Source organism: Meles meles, chromosome 7 (genome assembly GCF_922984935.1).
Source record: "Meles meles chromosome 7, mMelMel3.1 paternal haplotype, whole genome shotgun sequence".
Lineage (NCBI taxonomy): Eukaryota > Metazoa > Chordata > Mammalia > Carnivora > Mustelidae > Meles > Meles meles.
Window position 1 is genome coordinate 105,342,080 of NC_060072.1, and position 19,449 is coordinate 105,361,528.

General features: G+C 53.2%; 2 protein-coding genes across 6 annotated transcripts in view; both read right to left on the minus strand.

Moving 5' to 3' along the window:
- Nucleotides 1-187: 187 nt before the first annotated feature.
- GAPDH (glyceraldehyde-3-phosphate dehydrogenase) lies at nt 188-5,092 on the minus strand. The gene is made up of 11 exons (XM_046011043.1): nt 4,955-5,092; nt 4,654-4,694; nt 2,212-2,311; nt 2,014-2,120; nt 1,809-1,899; nt 1,561-1,676; nt 1,380-1,461; nt 1,032-1,183; nt 859-937; nt 576-757; nt 188-465 (listed from the first exon to the last, which is right to left on the minus strand). Exons 2-11 carry the CDS (start codon nt 4,674-4,676, stop codon nt 396-398), a joined length of 1,002 nt encoding a protein of 333 aa, XP_045866999.1. The 5' UTR covers nt 4,677-4,694; nt 4,955-5,092; the 3' UTR covers nt 188-395.
- A 2,490-nt stretch (nt 5,093-7,582) lies between these two features.
- NCAPD2 (non-SMC condensin I complex subunit D2) overlaps nt 7,583-19,449 on the minus strand; it is a 29,305-nt gene continuing 17,438 nt past the window's right edge. For all 5 annotated transcript variants that reach the window (XM_046013472.1, XM_046013473.1, XM_046013471.1 and 2 more), the window contains exons 14-32: nt 18,412-18,536; nt 17,827-18,063; nt 17,340-17,514; nt 16,973-17,057; nt 14,169-14,302; nt 13,663-13,795; nt 13,489-13,573; nt 13,245-13,412; nt 12,831-13,000; nt 11,729-11,840; nt 11,533-11,656; nt 11,294-11,449; nt 10,223-10,400; nt 10,045-10,139; nt 9,519-9,599; nt 9,233-9,416; nt 8,401-8,527; nt 8,153-8,314; nt 7,583-7,912 (exon numbers count right to left, since the gene is read on the minus strand). In XM_046013472.1, coding sequence (XP_045869428.1) covers nt 7,827-7,912; nt 8,153-8,314; nt 8,401-8,527; nt 9,233-9,416; nt 9,519-9,599; nt 10,045-10,139; nt 10,223-10,400; nt 11,294-11,449; nt 11,533-11,656; nt 11,729-11,840; nt 12,831-13,000; nt 13,245-13,412; nt 13,489-13,573; nt 13,663-13,795; nt 14,169-14,302; nt 16,973-17,057; nt 17,340-17,514; nt 17,827-18,063; nt 18,412-18,536 — 2,617 coding nt within the window. In that variant the 3' untranslated portion in view covers nt 7,583-7,826. The remainder of the gene's footprint in view (nt 7,913-8,152; nt 8,315-8,400; nt 8,528-9,232; nt 9,417-9,518; nt 9,600-10,044; nt 10,140-10,222; nt 10,401-11,293; nt 11,450-11,532; nt 11,657-11,728; nt 11,841-12,830; nt 13,001-13,244; nt 13,413-13,488; nt 13,574-13,662; nt 13,796-14,168; nt 14,303-16,972; nt 17,058-17,339; nt 17,515-17,826; nt 18,064-18,411; nt 18,537-19,449) is intronic.

A 19,449-nucleotide genomic window follows, 5' to 3' on the forward strand; every position in this document is an offset into this window, starting at 1 on the left:
CTTACAAGTGAATGCAATGCCCCTACCTTTGGGAGGGATGCTCCTGTTAGGCCCAAGACCTCTGGCAGAGTTCAAGCCTGGTTGGGGTGTGCTGGGCCTTTCCTGGGTACAGTCAGCAAGATTTCTTTTGGCACTCAGCCTAGCTCCCTTTATCCCAGACACTGGAAAAAGCTAAAACGCCCAAGGATTTGGCTGGGTACAGTATACTTTATTGATGGTACATGACAAGGTAGGGCTCCCCAAGCCCCTCCCCTTCTTTGGGGGTCTGGGATGGAAATAGTGGAGGTTGGGAGATTCTCGGTGTTTTGGGTGATAAGTTGGGGCAGGGATTCCCCAGCAGCTGAGGGCCTCTCTCTTCCTCTTGCTCTGGCTGGGGCTGGTGGTCCAGGGGGCTCTTACTCCTTGGAGGCCATGTGGACCATGAGGTCCACCACCCGGTTGCTGTAGCCAAATTCATTGTCATACCTGGAAGATCAAGGAGTGAAAGGCTATTTCCCCACACTGGGCACCAGAGGGCGCCAGACTCTAGTCACTTTCCTAGGTGTCGTTCAAACCAACCCCCCCACCCCACATACCAGGAAATGAGCTTGACAAAGTGGTCATTGAGAGCAATGCCAGCCCCAGCATCAAAGGTAGAGGAGTGGGTGTCACTGTTGAAGTCGCAAGAGACAACCTGGTCCTCAGTGTACCCCAGGATGCCCTTGAGGGGGCCCTCTGATGCCTGCTTCACCACCTTCTTGATGTCATCATATTTGGCCTAACAAGGTAAAAATAAGATGGTTATCCAAGTTCCAATCTTGCTATTCCCCCCCCCCACCCCTAATCCCTAGCCTGCCACCTCTTCCAACCCCCACTTACAGCTTTCTCCAGGCGGCAGGTCAGATCCACGACAGACACGTTGGGGGTGGGGACACGGAAGGCCATGCCAGTGAGTTTCCTACAGACAAGGGGAAAAAGGCTCAGTACCATTCCTCCGCCTCCCCTCCCCTCCCCCCAAGTTCCTAGGGTAGAAAAGCAGGAAGGCACCTTACCCATTCAGCTCAGGGATGACCTTGCCTACAGCCTTGGCTGCACCAGTGGAAGCAGGGATGATATTCTGGGCAGCTCCTCGGCCGTCACGCCACAGCTTCCCAGAGGGGCCATCCACAGTCTTCTGGGTGGCAGTGATGGCATGGACGGTGGTCTGGAAATGGGGGGAAGGAGTGAGGGTCTACGCAGTACTCATGTCACCCACCCTTGGGAGGAATTAAGGGACAGAGCCACCTGACCTTGAAACCTCTGTGGCTCCCCCCAACCCAGGAGGACCATGTTCTAAGCAGAAAGATGCAGTCCAGGGTGAGAAATCAATGGGCCTGGGACACTTTCCCCATCATTCATACCATGAGTCCCTCCACGATGCCGAAGTTGTCATGGATGACCTTGGCCAGAGGAGCCAAGCAGTTGGTGGTACAGGAGGCATTGCTGAAAAGAGGGAGGTAGGTCAAGGCCAAGGAGATCCACCCTGTGATACAAAGTATTACCGGACCACTTCTCCACTCCTCTTCCCTCTGCCATGCTCACCTGACAATCTTGAGAGAGTTATCATACTTCTCATGGTTCACACCCATCACAAACATGGGGGCGTCAGCAGAAGGAGCGGAGATGATGACCCTCTTGGCCCCGCCCTTCAAGTGAGCCTGCAGTGGAGGAATCCTTGTAATCGAGGCCCTCCTTTCCTGGTCTAAGCCCACAGTCCCCATTCTTCCCACTACACCTACACCAGAGCCCAGGGTGAATACCCTCCCACCTTTACTCTCCTTGGCACTCACCCCAGCCTTCTCCATGGTGGTGAAGACCCCAGTGGACTCCACAACATACTCAGCACCAGCATCGCCCCATTTGATGTTGGCGGGATCTCGCCTATAAGGTAAGATGACATCAAATTTAGGGACGTGAGGTACCATGTACCCAAGGTGGTCACCCTGTCCTAGTACCTCCCTCAGAGCCAATTTCCTGTTTCTCCTTCACACTTACTCCTGGAAGATGGAGATGGACTTCCCATTGATGACAAGCTTCCCGTTCTCAGCTTTGACTGTGCCGTGGAATTTGCCATGGGTAGAATCATACTGGAACATGTAGACCTGGAGGGATGAGGGAAGGGGGAGGGGGCAGTGAGGGGCTGTGCTTCAGTGGGGCTCTGCTCCCTAGCGCGGCTGCAGGGACAGTACTCACCATGTAGTTGAGATCAATGAAAGGGTCATTGATGGCGACAATATCCACTTTACCAGAGTTAAAAGCAGCCCTGGTGACCAAGCGCCCAATTCGGCCAAATCTGAGAAAGACAAGGGGCAAGAAGGAATGAGTGGGGCAGAAGAGAAAAGCCTCCCGGGCATGGAAACAGTTTGAGGGCAACTCCTTCCCTTCCAGGGGTTAGAAAATGGCACTTCCCTGCCACTATTAGTCCCAAGAAATCTAATTTTATCCTGCGCAACCCTGCCAGGACAGCATGGCCAGTACGTGAAGCCTTCCCAAGAGGTGATTAAGTTCAAACACTTGCCCAACTCCTTGGTGTCTCTGTGCCCCGACCCTGGGCTGGGTGGCTTCCGGAGCTGACTGGTGCAGCTTCGTGGAGGGAGACAGAAGCCCTTGCTCCTTTCCCAGTCAGCGATGAGTGGCAGAGAAAAAGGTGAAGCTACATGTGCCTGTGTTGTGTGAGCACGTGTGTGTGCACTCAGGGTCTCAGTCTCTTCGATTATCAGCTGAAGGTGTGCTGCCTCCCTGTCGGTCACACACTGAGAGCAACAGGCTGAGAAGATGTCCCAGACTTGGAAAAGCTTGGGAGAAACTAGGGACACGCGAATGAGGTGTCAGCCTGACTGCCCGAGTGGACACTGGAATGGAATCTTTAATAATAATCAAACTGGAGAGTATTTATTGAACACTTTTGTGTCCCTGTTTTAAGCACTTTCTGGCGGTAGGTACACAATCCCTTCTGGGAGCTGTGTCCTGCTCTTCCTCCCCCCACACAAGCAGGTGACCAGAAAGGCCCGGGAGGTTATATGTAACTTGCCATTGAGTCTCACGTGGCAGAACCCGGGCCTCTGCCCACGTGGCTGGTGGTAGCCTGTGCTTCTGCCCCTGAAGCCTCCCCTGCATGACGGCACCCATCCCCTTCACACACTACCCCTCCCTTAAGTCCTAGAGGTGGAGGTTAACCTCATTTTCCTGATCATTGACTACAGTGCTCACACAGCTGACCAGTCCCACCAAGAGAAACAGCAGCTCAGGGCACTTATCACGCCCACTATCTGCCCTGACAATGCCTGCACTGGTCTGGGCCAGCTTCAGGATACACCCTCTGGGCAGCAAAGACTTGCACACTTAGCATCACCAAGCTCAAAGGGCAAGAGTAAAGGTCAGAAATTAATTGGATGAAGAAAGCCCATCCCTTCCTCCAAAAAGGAAAGAGGAGGGGGAAAAGGGTACTTCCCTACCCCCTAATCTCAGGGGTCTAGTTTGCTAACCTGCCTGTCCTTGCAAGCCCTCTTCTAAAAATTAGGAGCAGAAGCAACAGGTGTGTGTGTGTGTGTGACTGACGGCTGTGGTGGTGGGGGGCGGTGAGAAGTAAGAGAGTAGAAGCCCAGGCCCCCAACTGCAGAAAGGTCAAGCAGCTATATTTAACCCTAGATTAGAGTGGAGTGAGGATCTGATTTCTGGAAAACGGAATAGGGAGAAGGGCAGGATTCCCAAGGCTCACGGACACCTAATCCTCCCAGTGACCTTTATAGCCTTGGCCTTTAAGGTATAGGTCAGTTCTAGGCATCGAAGGAAGAAAAGAGCTTCAAAGAGAGCCAGTGAGATATAAGGGGCTGCTGCCACAGGAGCCATTTTGTGGTGGAAATTTCTATCTACCCATGACTCAGCTCCCCCGACATGGCACTAAGCTGCAGCTACCACACCTCCGGAGAAAAAAAAAAGACGACTCCCCTGAACCCACGTTTCTGATTCATCAGAGGACCATCTAGGAAGAGCATCCCCGAGGGAAATTTGGTTGGCAGCTTAAGGGATGTGATCAGGTTCCGAAAGTCAGGCTCTTTCGAGAGCGAGGCTGCGGGAAGCCTTGCCTCACCTGGCTTACCGGATAGAGGCGACTCCACCCCATTGAAGCAGGCCTAGGAGGTTTAGTCATAGGCCAGGAAGGAGAACAGTGAGGAGCTACGGGAGGTTTCCTAACGGTGGTTCCTTCACTTCCTTCCCCGTTGCAACATGGCGGCTAGGTTACCGCAAACGAGCCCTCCCGGCGGGCTGCGCACCCAGCTGAGCGAGCCCCGGGAGCCTGGGGCCGCGCCGGCGAGGTGGGGGTGGGGAGGGAAGAGGCTGGGGGGAGGGGCGCCTCCCCGGCACGTGACCCCACAGGGCGCGAAAGCAAAGAAAGAAGCTCGGGCTGGGGGATTAGGGGATGGCTCTTAAGCCGGGAGAGCGGCGGGCCGCTCGAACCCGCAGGGGCGGCATTGCAGGAGGCGCCACAGCCGGGGATGCGGCGGGAGCCTCCGCCAGGTCAGAGCGCCGACCTTGAGTTCTCCTTGCGGGTGTGGTGGGGGGGGGTAGGACCACCGCACCCACGTACTCCACCCGCTCGCCCGGGGCCGCACCCTATCCCATCCCCGAACTCACCCGTTCACTCCGACCTTCACCATCGTGTCTCGGGCACGCGGCTGCGGGGAGAAAAAGGCGAGCATTAGAGAGTGGGGGCTGCAGTCCGGCCGCTGCCCTCCCCTCCCCTCCCCCCGGCCTCCATTCCCACCCTGCGCCCGGGCACGCCCGTCCTCCCGCCCCTGCAATGCGGAGGTCCGGCCGGGCACGCCCGACCAGCGGCCGCGTAGCCCCCTCCGGGTCCGGGAGCGTCCCCGGCCCCCTTCGGAGCCGTGCCCGGGCCTCTCGAGGTCCGTCTCTGTCTGGCTTTACCGAGTTTTACCTGGCACTGCACCTGAAGATCCGGCTGTCTGTCGAACGGGGAAGAGCAGAGAGCATCAGAGGAAGCGGCTGTCCAAATTTATAGCGCCTGGGCGGGGCGTGGGGGCGCGGGACCCGCCTCTCACCGGCTCACCCAGTCGCGGCCCAAGGGCGCGGAGGCCTGAGCTACGTGCGCCCGTAAAGCCGCGAGTAGCCGGGCCCGAATTTTTGGACCCGCCTGCTTCTTCCAGTGTGCACGCACCAAGCGTGTGGGCTAGGGACGGAGTGGGGGAGGGGACAGAGACCAGCTCAGTGGAGGAGGTGATTGCTAATGGCACTCGTGGGCATGCAGGAGACTGTGGACCCCAGGATCGGGCTCCTGGTGACAACGGAAGGCCTCCGGGAGCCAGAGTCGTTAAAGTTGCTTTACAGATGAAACGGGAGGGCTTTGGGAGCTGGTGGGATGGGGAATTGGAGCCGGAGCCGGGACCCCTCGCGGTTGTGCGCGGCCACCCTCCTCCCCTTTCTTTCAGAGGCTGAGAGGCGGGAAGGCTGAGGAACTTCTCCAGGCTCTTCGGTAGTGGCGGGGGAGCCGCAGAGGAAAAGGCCCGGGAGGGGTCAGCCCGCCTCCTGCCGGGCACTGCCCAGCCCCCACTTCCCCCTCCCCGGGCCCTGGCTCCCGGCTTCCTTGGGCCGGGGGGTCTGGACTGGCACTGGGCAGTGGGGTCCTGGAGACGAACGAGGGCTCGTGAGGTGGCTGGGGAGTGGGGGCGGTTTCTGCGCTGAAGGTCACGCTGTCCTGCAAGCTCGGGCAGCCGGGAGAGCTGATAATTGGGGCGGACAAACCAGGCCCTGTGTGCACCCGCTGCTCTCCCTGAGGCGGGGCTGGGCGGCTGGGGGAGGACGCGAGGCCAGAGGCCTCCCACAGAGTCGCTCCTGGGAGACCTGAGTGCTGTGCCGCCGGAGCCAGGAGACAGTGCCCCTTTCACCGCTTCCAGCCCGGGCCAGAGAGTGGGACGTGAGGGCGGAAGTCCCTCCCCATCCTGGGACGTGCCGGCCAGCCCCAGTGCCAGGGACGCCCCGACCCTGCCCGCGCCCCGGGATGTTGGGGGAAGGGTGAGGAGTCCAGAAGAGGGAGAAATTTGGGACGTTTTGGGCACGTGGTGGGAACCGGCCCTCAGCCCCACGCGAGGCGGAGGGAGGGATCCAATCTCCTTCCACAGTCTGGGGCCCCAGCTGCGCCGGTTTTGCCAGCTTTGGATGGAAGAAAGGCTGCGTTCAGAACGCTTGAGGGTTTAGGGGGGGTTGGGGTGGAAGGGACAAGGGCCATCAGTGGGGGCTGGGGATCCACGGGCCTCTTTGCTGGCCCAGCGTAACCTGAGACCAGCCCCCTTTTCTAACTGAAGAGCCTGTGGCTAAGTTTAGCCGGCCTGGTGATAACCTTTGCTTAAAAGGCAGAAAGCACGCTCTCCGCACCCCGACTCCAACCCCCCCCCCCAGTCCCTACCCTTCCTGGATTGCCCTCCCAACGTGGGGCCCCAGAGCCAAGTCTGTGTCTGTCTGGCAGCCATGTGCACGGTTGGTTCCCAGGCTTTTCACGAACCCCAAGGGCAGGGCCAGAGAGCACCTAATGGTGTAGGAGGTGGGAAGCACCACAGGTGGTCTGGTGGGGCCTAGGGTAGGGACTCAGCTGCTAACCCTTCCGTTCTGTCCAGGCTCAGCCAGCACCATTAACCCTTTTCTTGGACTTGATGCTCCCACACTACCTAGAATGTGTCTCTGAGGTCCCATCTTCCCTTTTGCTGCACACAGGTCCTTTTTCATTAGTGTCTTATGCCAAAAAGGGAGCTCGGTGCCCATGGAGCATTACTGATGCAGCCTGCTGTTGTCATGGCAGCCAAGACACCAGTGTCGTCATGAGAGCACGCTCACTGCCTAATGGTCCAGGTGACTCAGCAGAGCAGACCTGGGGAGCTGAGGGGGTGGGCAAGCTAAAGCAGTGTCCGCGTGTGGCTGACTTCCCACAGCCCCTGGAACAGTAAAGTGATGCCCTGATAGGCAGTCTGCACAGATGGTGGAGGGGAGCTGACCTTCCATCAACCCTGTGACCAGGTCAGTCCCCTGTCCCAGAGACAGGCTCAGGGAGCACAAGTGGGGGAGGGGAGCACGCAGACCAGCTCGGGGTCTAGAGAAGGGTTTCTCCACCTCAGCACCACTGACTGACGCTTTGGGCTGAATCATTCTGTTGTGGGGTCTGTCTTCTGCACTGTACGGTATTTAGCAAAAGCCTTGGTCTCTCCTCACTAGATGCTGATAGGGAGCATCCCTCCCATCTAGGTTGTGATGACAAAAAAAACCTCTAAAAAAAAACATTGCCAAATGTCCTCTGGAGGGCAAAACCGTCCTCAAGTGGAGCCCGTCTACCTGGAGACTAAACTCTGCGTGCTTCGCCACCGTGCAGCCATCCTGTCACTTGTGCAGTGTGGGGAGGTCAAGAAGGGGAAAATGAGGCACCAGGTAGCATGGAGTTTATCAGATCTTGAGATAGGCCCCAGGACTTTCAGTCTCCTCTTTCTGAATTGATAATCCTCTCCCTGCCTCCTGCATCTGGGCTAACATGAAAGATGAAACAGACAAGCCTAGGAAAATCTAAAAGTATATAAAAATATTTATTCACTAGGAAATGAGGAGACTGGGAGACATATAATCCGGTGAAAGCAGCTCAATTCAGTTCAGTTGGGCTAGTTTAAGAAAAATGCTTTACATTATAAAGACCATTAAATGTTAAAAAGACAAGAAGACAGGCAAACAGGTATTTTACAAGAGCACCGGACTTCTAGGTCACCCAGCAAGACACCCTGCCCAGCAGGGATGGGAACAGGCAAGATGACCTCTCAGGTCCTGTGCCTTCGAGGAGGTGCTCGGCGGATGGGTGTGGTCTTCTTGGGTGTCTCATCTTCTGTCATCTCTGCTGAAAGCTCTACTCAGAGCATTGGAGGAATAAAAAAAAGCTGAGTCACAAAGATGGTGAAAAGTAGATCTCAGGGAACAAGTGGGATGGCTCCAGACCATGCAGAAGAAACAAAACCCAAATGGCACGAGGGGAAGACACCTCGGGGGGAGGCGGTGGAGACAATCTATACAGCAGGACCCCATCAGAACCAGCCTCAGCCCCCAAGTTACGCTCCATCTGGGCCAAGGCCAGGAGGGAGCATCGTACCTTCCTCGCTGGACTCATCACTCGAGAAGACGATTCTGGGTTTCTTTTTTGAAACTCGCTGTCGGGTGTCTGGATGCCGATGGGTGGTACGGCGGGGCTCGGGGGTGACAAAGTCACCATCTGATGAGGCTGCAGAAGCCAGATGCTGGTGCCGCTTAGAGACTAGAAAAGGCAGAGACATGAGTCTCCAAAAAGGAAGCTCTGAGAGGAGGGCCGGATCACTCCACCTGTGGGGCAGCCTCACATACCAGTGGATGGTTTCTTGGCTGATGGGGCCCTCTGGCTACCCCCTCGGCCAAGCTCAAGGTCTTCCACTGCATCCAACCCTCTGGTGTGGCAGACCCGAAGCTTCTGTTCAAATTCATCTATTATAGCCTGGAAGGGAAGAAGCCATGAAGAGCAGACCTGGAAACACAGTTACTTCTATGATGATAAACAAGTCATGAAAAGACATGGTGAAAACTAAAATGCAGATCACCGAGAGAACCTGAGAGGGGTTCACAGTGCGTGACTGCAAGTATAGGATGTTCTGGAAAAGGCACAACTGTGGAAAAGTAAAACAAATCAGTGGTTGCTGGGGGTTGGGGGGACAGAGGGTGAGTGGGGGAGCCCTGAGGACTTCTTAGACAGCGAAACTGCACTGTAGGATACTAGAATGATGGACACAGGGCATTACACTCTTGTCCAAACCCAGAGTGCACACTGAGAGTGACCCTTAAGATAAACTATGGACTTTGGGTGATAATGATGTGTCAACAGAGGTTCATCGATTGTAGCAGATGCGCCACTGGTGGCGGATGTTGATCTTAGAGGAGGTGGTGCGTGTGGATGGGGGCAGGGGGCATATGGAGGAATTCTATACCTCCCACTCAATTTTGCTTTTGAACCTAAAACTGCTGTAAAAAATGAAGTCCATTTCAAAAGAGAGAGAGAGAGAGAGAGAGAGAGAGAGAGAGAAACAGGAGTCAGATACAGAAAGAGCTGGGCTCAGGTGGTGCTGGGGACTTGGCTGAGGGCAGCCTGGGGCAGGTGAGGCGGGCCGGGCAGTATGCAGAGGGCCGGCTCGGCAGCCAGGCTCACCTTGCCCTCGGGCTTGGCCCCACGCCGCAGCTTTCCCACAACCGACAAGAAAGCACTGAAGATGGACTCATCCAACAGTTTATCCCCAAAGCAGTCAAAGTTGTCCAGCATCTTGCGGAGGCCTCGCTCTGTAAGGGGCAGCTGTGACACACAGTAGGCCAGGTCCCGGTACTGCCGCTCGGTCCTGCAGATGGCGGGGGGGAGTCGCGGGATAGAGAGGTAAAGGCCCGTCCTTCCTCAGTAGGCTCCCACAGCCTAGGGGCCACCCCAGGAGATAGCAACCTACCGGGCCGTGCGGAAGCGCTGACACAGCTTCTCCACCAGGCTCTCAGTCTGCTTGTCCTTGGTGATGTAGGAGAGCAGCTGCCTGAGGGACGGGAGATGTGGACGTGTGACCTCCCAGGGACAGCCATCCCTCCCCGTGCACCAGCCCTCTATTGCCCTCCTGGCCCGGGAGAGAATCCCTTCGGCCATGGCTCATGCCTGCCTCACAGTTCCTCCTGCCCTCTTCCTGCCTCAGAGAAAGGTCCACCTACCCCTGGAGAAATGTTCACCGAGAATGGGAATTCGTAACAAAAGTGGGTGTCGTGCGGTGAGGATGCCTATGTGCCTACCACATTAGAAACTTGATCAAGAACTAAGGGGCCAGCATCCCAGGCCTCATTCACTAGAGGAGCAGACGCAAAGAGGTTCAGTTATTGCTGAAGGCCACGCAGCTAAAATGTAGCAGAACCAAAATGCAAACATGGGTCTGTCGGATTCCTAAGGATAAGCTATAGGAAAAATGTGCTTCTGGGCCCAGGCAACCGTACTTCATGATGGTGTGGAAAGGCTCTTCCTCCACCCCTCCCTCGGGGTCTGACAGGCGGCTGATGATATCTGGAAGGAGGTTATAGATCGCATTGCCCTGGGAGAGAGAGTCACGTTATAGGGACAGTGATGTGCCTCCTCCCTCAGCAGTGAGCTCTCTGCTGCCTGTCTGCCTCTCACCTTGTGAGAAAGCTCATTGAAGAAGTTCTTGGCCAGGGCAGCGATCTGAGGTACCGGGTCGATGAGCAGCACGGCCATCTCGCTCACCTGCCCCTTCACCTTCACCATGTCCTTTAGAATCAGGTGGGTCATCACCAGCCCTGCTGTTCTCCGCACCTGCTGAGCTGGGTCCCGGAGCCTAGGAAGGAAATCCTGACTCAGTGGGACCAACACTGGCAGGAAGGGCCCTCAGCAGGAATTGCCCCTACTTCTTCTTTTTTTTTTTTTTGTTAAGGTAAATTCTACCCTTATATGGGGCTCACACTCATGACCCCAAGATCAAGAGTCTTATGCTCTACTGACTGAGCCAACCAAGCGTCGCTGTATTATTACCCCTTCTTCTTTTATTTTTTTTAAAGATCTTATTTATTTGACAGACAGAGATTGTAAGTAGGCAGGGAGGGAGGCAGAGAGAGAAGGGGAAGCAGACTCCCGCTGAGCAGGAAGCTCGATGTGGGGCTCGATCCCAGGACCCTGAGATCATGACCTGAGCTGAAGAGAGAGGCCCAGTCCACTGAGCCACCCAGGCGCCCCTCTATTACCCTTTCTTAATGTGACATTCTAGAAGCAGTTAGAAAACTGGGATTGGGGAAAGAGGCCAAGCTTGTAGCCAAGGCTTTGAACAGAGGCACCAATCCCTTTTGGGCCATATTTAGCTAAGGCCTGTACAGGTCAGGTATCAAACAGATATTCAGGGTAATGCTGAAGACCAGACAAATACAGTTTTAATGATTCTAATACTGGTCACACTGCAGCCTCCTGGAGCTGGCGAGGCTTGCTAAAGTCTCATGAGGGGAGAGCCTGGGTGGCTTAGTCAGTTAAGCGTCTGCCTTGGCTAGAGCATGATCCGGGGGTCCTGGCTAGGATCAAGCCCTGCATCAGACTCCCTGCTCAGTGGGAAGCCTGTTTCTCCTTCTCCCTCTGCCTGTGACACCCCCTGCTTTGTACTCTCCCTCTGTCAAATAAATAAATAAAATCTTAAAAAAAAAAAAAGAGAGAGAGAGAAAGAAAGAGTCATGAGGGCTCTCTTACCGAGCATACAGATGAGGTGTCCAGGGGTCCACCAGATTGGGGAAGCGGATGGCCAGATCCCCAGTAGCAATCATGAGGTTAGAGCGGACAATGGGGAGTGAGGACTTTTCCAGCATGGTGAACAGCAGACGAAGCTGGGAGTCACAGAAAGTGGCACTAGGGGATCAGGAGAGGACCATCAGGGAGCCTGTCGATCCCATCCTCTCCGAGCAGGCGCTTCCGCCACCCCCAGGGCCTACCTGATCATGCAGAACTTGCCCAGGGCAAGTGAAGCCACAGCGGAGAGCTCTGGGCTGCTATAGACGCCAGGGTTGTTGCAGACTTTGAGCAGAAGTGGAATGAAGGCAGCCAGGACCTGTGTGCCTGTCAGAAGGACATCTCTCGGTTTGGGACAGGCTATCTCGGCTGGGGAGCAGGCCCCTCAGCCAGTCTTACCATCTAGCAGCTCCTTCTCGCAGATGCCACGGATGAGATCTGCCTCTGTGTCGTCAGCAGTAGCGCCCGCCAGTCCCATCTCCTCCTCCAGGGCGGTCTCAGAGCCGGCATGCTTGGGGGAGAAACCAGGCATCACGGCCCATGCGGGGCAGCATCTATCTTCATCCCAGCCTATCTTTCTTTCTTTTTTTTTTATTTTAAGATTTTATTTATTTGACAGAGATTACAACTAGGCAGAGAGGCAGGCAGAGAGGAGCAGAGAGCCCAATGCGGGGCTCGATCCCAGGACCCTAAGATCATGACCTGAGCTGAAGGCAGAGCCTTAACCCACTGAGCCACCCGGGCGCCCCCCCACCCCTAGCCTATCTTTCATTTTGCAAGAATGCATCTGGGGAAAGGCAAGCTCTGCACAACCACTCACTCCTACACCTATCAAATGCGTCTGTGCGGAGGGAGGACTCCTGAATTCAATAGGAAAGAACTAGGTCTTTGTAGTTTTGTTTTCATGTTGCCAAATCTGAATTGGCAAATTCAAAACTGAACAAATGGCATTTATATTCAAGTTGCCAAAGCATATTCCTCCATCTCTGAACCCATCCCTCAGAGAATCATGTCATTTCCTGTATACAGTCAACAGACGGGTCATGTGGACAGTGGTTCAAGGTCACAGAGGTCAGACCTTATTCCACGGCTGCAAGGCTCCGTGTCTCATTGGTTTGCAAGACATCACTGCCTCTAGTGGAGAACACAAAGCTCCCATCAGGTGGCAGGCCCAGTGACCAAGGCTGATGGGAAAGGGGGGCGGGGGTGTGCTCGTCCTCACAAGGAGAGCCTCTGTGGGGGCAGCCTGTGCTGCCGGCTGAGGTCCCTAACTCAGTGCCCTGTTTCCTTAAAGTCTTCCTTCCTGGGTGATCGTGAATGGACTGCTCTGTCTTTGTTCTCACTAATGTCTCCCAGAGTAACAGCAGCAAGGAGCAGAGCGTCTTTCTCATTTTATTTAGGGGTAGAAAAGCAGGGATCCCCAGGAGGCAATGTGACTATGCGAATGACGCAAGGCCATGAAACAAATACACAAACCCAAATGCCCAGGCTGTTCATTCACCTTCTCCTTGGGATCCTTTGTCTTCTGCTCCTGTTCCTCTCGGAGAAGCCGGCGCCGACAGAGCTCTCCGCTCACTGCCTGCTCCAAATGCACCAGCTGCTGCAGGGCCACGTCGCCCGCCAAGGAGAGCAGGTTCATCAGCAGGAAAGTAGGGAGCATGGGGGTGTTCTCTGAAGGAGGGGAGAGCGAAAGCAGTGAGAAAAAGACAAAATCACGTCTCACAGGGCCCTTAAACCCTGTTCTGAAAGCTCTTGCCCTTGCTCACAGGCCGGATCTGGGTGACAAAAGTGACCGAGTGTAGTATGAGAGAGGTGAGGGGCTGCGGCAGGAAGCTGTGTTGGCAGAGGCCTCCGGCCCAACAAGGAAAGCAGCAGAATCTGGCTGCTGCCCACTGGGGACCCTCTGCCCACTCACTGGGGCCCTCCTGGGCACTGCTCTTCTCTTGCAGCTTCTCCAGGGCCTGTTTCACACAGCCCTGCAATATCTGGGCACAGATCACCTCGGGGCCCTCTGCCAGCTGGTAAATGAGGGTCACCGCTTCCTCCTTGAATGGGATCCAGAGTGGGTCTGGGTGGACAAAGCCTGAAGTGGAGAAGGGAGAAGTTACCCAGTGTAGACAAGGGACTCGATTCCACCCCAGGCCCTTGTAACAGCTCACCCTTTGTGATCACCTCCCGCAGTCGCTCAAACAGCCTGTGTTCCTGAGGTAGCCGGAAGGGGGGGTGACGCTTGCTCAGAGAAGGCTGTGGAGAAGAGCAAAGACAAAACATGGGTATGTGTTGAAAGTGGATAAGAGGATCCCCATTCTCCTGGGTTTGGAGACCCCACGTACCTTTCTCCTGTCAGAGAGGTTGGCAATGGCATGGCACACCTGCTGGGCCAGTCTGTAGTCCTGTGGAACCTTCTCGTCCAGCCCTATGCTCACCAGTGTGTCTAAGTTGCTTCCCACGATTTCTGGTTTCCCTCTAGAGGAATGAAGCCACTGAGTTAAAGCTAGTCAGAAACAGCACTCTGTAGGGGACAATGCCAGGTAGGGTAGGTAACAGATTTGGCGCAAGGCTTTCTGAGAGCCCTGGAATACTACAAAAGAGGCTCTGACACGGCTAGCCCTCGGAGGCCCTCTTGCTGTAATGAATCCCATCAATTCTGCGGGGCAGGCTGGGGGGAGGGGTTTGGGGGCTGGTACTTGCACTCTTTTATTTTTACTTTTCATTGAGGTAGCCAGCTCACACCTATAGCTGCTGGGCCTGACTGCCGGTACTGAAGGGAAGGGTACCTTCTCCGAGCCCTCCCTCCCTTGCCCTCATCCCTACTGCCTGTGGGGACCCAAAGCCTCACCGCGCCATCATCCCAAGAAGCATGACAGAGCAGCAGCGCTCCAGAGGAGAGCAGGGGGCCTTCTCGGTTGCCCGCTCCCACAGCACCTGGGTCACTGCTGGCTTTAGCTCATCCTTCTGCACAAACTCACAGAGCTGAAGAGAAAAGAAAAAGGGCTCAGGCCAGAAAATAATGATTTGCCCGGTCCTTGGCCCACTTCTCTGATGAGAACACAGAGAATCTGAGGTGGGTAAAAGCAACACTTAGGCCACGGTAAAGGAGGAGGAAGGCTCGAACATGAACTCAGGGTTTGGGGAGGCACTTCCAGCTCTGTCACTTTTTCACCCTCATGCCCTCAAAACTACGTTTGTTAAGACGATGTATTGAAAGTGACTTTGTTTGGATCTGTGTGGATCCGTGGTTCTGACCACATTCGAGAGATTTCTCATCGGTCTTATTACTGTTACCACAACTCAATAAGCCCAAAACAGAAGCTTCATCCTTCCTTGCCTTCTCATTTTGCCCAGAGCACTTAGTCACATATATTTAGAACTTCATGGTCAACTAATTTTTTTCCATGTAATCTTAACTATTCTTCCTTTTTCTTTTTTAATTTTAACTTTTAAAATTTTTTTATTTTTTAAAGATTCCATTTATTTATTTGACAGACAGGGATCACAAGTAGGCAGAGAGGCAGGCAGAGAGAGAGAGAGGAGGAAGCAGGCTCCCCGCCGAGCAGAGAGTCCGACGCGGGGCTCGATTCCAGGACCCTGGGATCATGACCTGAGCCGAAGGCAGAGGCTTTAACCCATTGAGCCACCCTAATTTCTATTTTTTTTTTTTTAATTTATTTATGTGGTGGGGGGGAGAGCATGTACATGTGCACACACAAGCAGGGGGTGTGGCAGAGGGAGAGGGAGAAGCAGGCTCAGTCCTGAGCAGGGAGCCTGATGGGAACTCAATTCTGGGGTCCTAGGATCATGATCCAAGCTGAATGAAGGCAGAGGCCCAACGAACTGAGCCACCCAGGTGCCCCCCCATTCTTCCTTTAAACTTTATCTTCTATGAAGTGCAGTTCTGGGGGTCCTGGCTGGGTCAGTTGGTTGGGCATCTGCCTTCAGCTCAGGTCATGATCCCGGGGTCCTGGGATCCGGCCCCACGTTGGGCTCCCTGCTCAGCAGGGAGTCTATTTCTCTCTCTCCCTCTCCCCCTCCACGCTCATGTGTGCTCTCTCTCTCCTCTCTCTCTCAAATAAATAAAATCTTTTTTTTTTTAAATTTGTATTTATTTATTTCACAGAGAGATCACAAGCAGGCAGAGCTGCAGAGAGAGAGGGGAAGCAGGCTTCCTGCTGAGCAGAGAGCCCGATGCGAGGCTCGATCCCAGGACCCTGAGATCATGACCTGAGCTGAAGGCAGAGGCCTAACCCACTGAGCCACCCAGGTGCCTCTCAAATAAATAAAATCTTAAAAAAAAAGGTGCAGTTCCATAGCTTTGCCTCCCACCAAGTCCAGTGTTCCAAAGCTGCACACTGACAGCAGCCTCCTCTCCACCAATCTGTTCCCAAACGCCTACTCCATCGCGCCATGATTGTCCTGTAGAAGTAGCTCTCCTTTGCCCACCAGAGGGGCTCTGGGCCAGGAGCTAGCCTCGGAGCCTTCTGGCCAGGGGCTGCCAGCAGGGTACCCACCCCCACCCCTGCACCTCCCCCAAGGAGGGAAAGATGGCCAGCATCATGCTCCACCGCAGATCTGGCAGCAAACAAAAAAGTCCAGGACCTGTGAAAGGCCTTCAGGGACCTTTACAGTTCGGTTCCAACCTACACTCCCACTTTATTATCTTTTCTAGGTAACAATTTCCAGCCAGAACACGATATTCATTCTGGAACTTTCTGTACTGTTGGCTTTCCATCTCTGTGCTACTCTCTTTTCTCTAATTCTCATATATTGTACTTCTCAAGATCCCGCTTAAGTCCTACCACCTACTCCAAACTGTTCTCTTTGCCTCTTCGGAATTGTCAGAGTAACACACAAGTTAAGAGTATGTTTTCCTGGGGCACCTGTGTGGCTCGGTTGGCTAAGCAACTGCCTTTGGCTCAGGTTATGATCCTGGAGTCCTAGGATCGAGTCCCACATCACACTCCTTGCTCAGTGAGGAGCCTTCTTCTCCCTCTGACCCTTCCCCATCTCGTGCCATCTCTCTCATTCTCTTTCAAATACATAAATAAAATCTTAAAAAAAAAAAGAGTGTGTTTTCCAGACCTCTTATTGCCTGAGTCTCTCCCACGAACCAGCTGTAATTAGCCGAGTCCTTTAACCTCTCAGTGCCTCAGACTTCTCTCACCGTAAAATGTGCACGAACAGCATCACCCCACAGGGTTGTGTGAGGATCACACAAGTTCGTACGAGCAAACTGCTGAGAGTAGTGCCTGGCATATACGACGTGTTACCATATTATCATTGCTGCTATAAACACTACTTGTGCCACTTTTTCGGGCACTAACTACCTATGTGCTACATCGTTCTATAAATGTTTTGCATCCTTTGGCTACCTGAAACACTGTTGATTCCTTTTAAGTTGGGAACTTGAATGCAATCTTATACTTTGTGGGGCTGAGTAAATTGCTGAACACACAGTAACCACTGATACTTACTAAATGAATAAAGAAAGCAGAAGTAAGGGGCCGCCTGGCTGGCTGTGGAATGTGCAATACTTGGTCTTGGGGTTGTGAGTTTGAGCCCCATGCTAGGTGTAGAGATCACTTAAATAGATAAACCAGCTTAAAAAGAAAGAAAGGAAGAAAATAAAGAAGTAAGGAGACTTACAATTTCCTCAAGACACTGGATGGTCCCAACTGAGGCATTCACTAGCAGCAACGAGAGATTCTGAATCAAAGCCTGGGCCTTGGCTCTGAGGGAAGAACAGAGAGCAGAGGTCATTAAAAACTGCTAAGTCTGAACCTGGCAAATAGGTTATTAGGGCTATCCAAACACAGTGTTATGTAACCACATAGGATGGGCTTGACTAGAAGTCCACTCCCACCCTGAGCCCCATTCCAGATCTATAGGCCTATGGATTCAGAACTCTTCTAGAACTATACCCCTGCTCCCTGCCATTTCTTTAGGGGAGTGCAGACATCCTATGATAGGCTGGTCTCAGAAACGTCCACGAAGGTGAAGGTACCACACTGACCTGGCAGAGTCCCCCTTGGGGCTGAGGAAGAGCTGGCGGTAGGCATTAAGCACAGCTTCCCGGACACCAGGCTCCTTAGACCAGACGAGAGGCAGCATGCGGCGCACCCCGAGCAGGGCCTGAGGTACCCCAAATTGGAACACCATCACAAAGAATTCAATCACCTCCTGTACCACTGAGAGGAGACACATGTCACCCATCCACTTGGCAAAATTCCCTTAGTACTTAGCGCTAGAAGCTTTCTTAGTGTGGCAACGCTCAAGTGGCAGCTTTCCTCATTCTCCCTGAAAACGTCGACTCCCAGACGGCTCTCCCGGGAAATACTGTATGTGCTAATATGCATATGCTCCAAGGGGCTGCACGCAGCCAAAAGAAATAAAGAAATCCCTTTATTTTTGAAGGAGCAGACAGTCGTCAATAAAATATGGATGAGACTGGTTTTTCCAGCCCCAAGACCCAGTTCTTCCAGAGAGGGAGGCTGGCCTACCTGTTGTCGTGTTCTCATACATCATCTTGCTGATGATGCTGATGGCCTCAGTAATCTTCAGAGAGAAGCTATAGGCGTCCTGCAGATACTGCACCAGCATCTCCTGCTTCACCAGCTCATCGTGTTCCCTGGCTTTCCCAGGCTCTGATGCGCTGGGCTTGTCTTCACAGACTGTCCGTTCTGGGCCCGTGTTCCCTGCGGGGCCCTGGGAATTCTCCTGTGTGGAAGCTGCTGGGCCTAAGAGAGAATTATGGGATGGTTGTTGCTCAACGGCATATGGGACAATCCAACAGCTATTGGATGTGTTTCCTCAGTGGGAAGGTATACATTTAGAACCTATTCTAAATTATCTTGGTATTTCTCGATAAAGTCCTCTGTGGTTTGGAAACGCTCTTTTGCACTGTATGACTATTAATCTGAGGCCCTCGGGCTACTTCCATTCCAGAGCAGAGCCACAGCCAGTTGTTCCTCGATTCCTTCAGCACTGGGTTCTGCTGGTCCAGTCAGCGTCTGGCATAAAGTCAATGGCCCACAAATTCTAGCTGAAATGTTATATTTGCTAACTGAAAAAGGAGAAGGAATTACCTTTGAAGATAGTCTTCAGGAGATTCAGGAACCTGGCCTCCTCTGACTCCTCTGGATCCATGTGACTGAAAGGTTCAGACTCCTGGAAGTGGCCCAGGGCTTCTCGAGTGAGAAGAATGGCTTGCCTAGAAGAACATCCACCTGTTACCAACTCGGAACCCACAAGAGTGTCACTGCAACCTTCTGTCACGGAGCCTACCTCATGGTTCCATCGAGAAGCTAGACCTCTTGCCCCAAAGAAAAGGAACACTTCTCATGCTTACAAAGAAGTACCTACTCAGAGTAGAGCTCAAAACACTTTCCCCATTTCTGAAGTGACAAGACTTCACAGTCTTCAAAAAACCTCAAATGATGCTTTTCAAATTTTAAAGGTCACAAACCTACTCCTAACATCTGGTTAAAAACTTTGCTAAGTCAAAGTTTGGAAAAAACAAGTGTTCATCAACTGATTAATTTATGGTACATCCATACGATGGGATTCCGTGTGGCCATGAGAAATAATGAGGTAGCTATTTATGCATAAATATTAAAAACACTACTCTACATGGATCCATAAAAAAAAGCCAGGTAGTAGATCAGTGGGTAGAAAATTCGATCATCTGTGTAAGAAGGGGAGGAAAAGAACATATGTTTGATAACATGTCTGTGTTATCTCTAGAAGAATGTGCAATAAACTCAGAAGGTTGCTTTTCTTGAAAAGGAGAACTAAGTGGCTGGGAAATAGGTTTGGAAGGGACTTTACAATACATGCCCTTTTTGTAATTTAAAATTCTGTACCATGTGAGTGTACTAAATTATTTTTTTAAAGATTTTATTTTTAAGGGCCGCCTGGGTGGCTCAGTCGTTAAGCATCTGCCTTCTCAGGTCATGATCCCAGGGTCCCGGGATTGAGGCCCGCATTAGGCTCCCTGCTCAGTGGGAAGGCTGCTTCTCCCTCTCCCCCTGCTGTGTTCCCTCTCTCCCTATGTCTCTGTCAAATAAATAAATAAAATCTTAAAAATATATATTTTTTTAATATTTTATTTATTTGACAGAGAG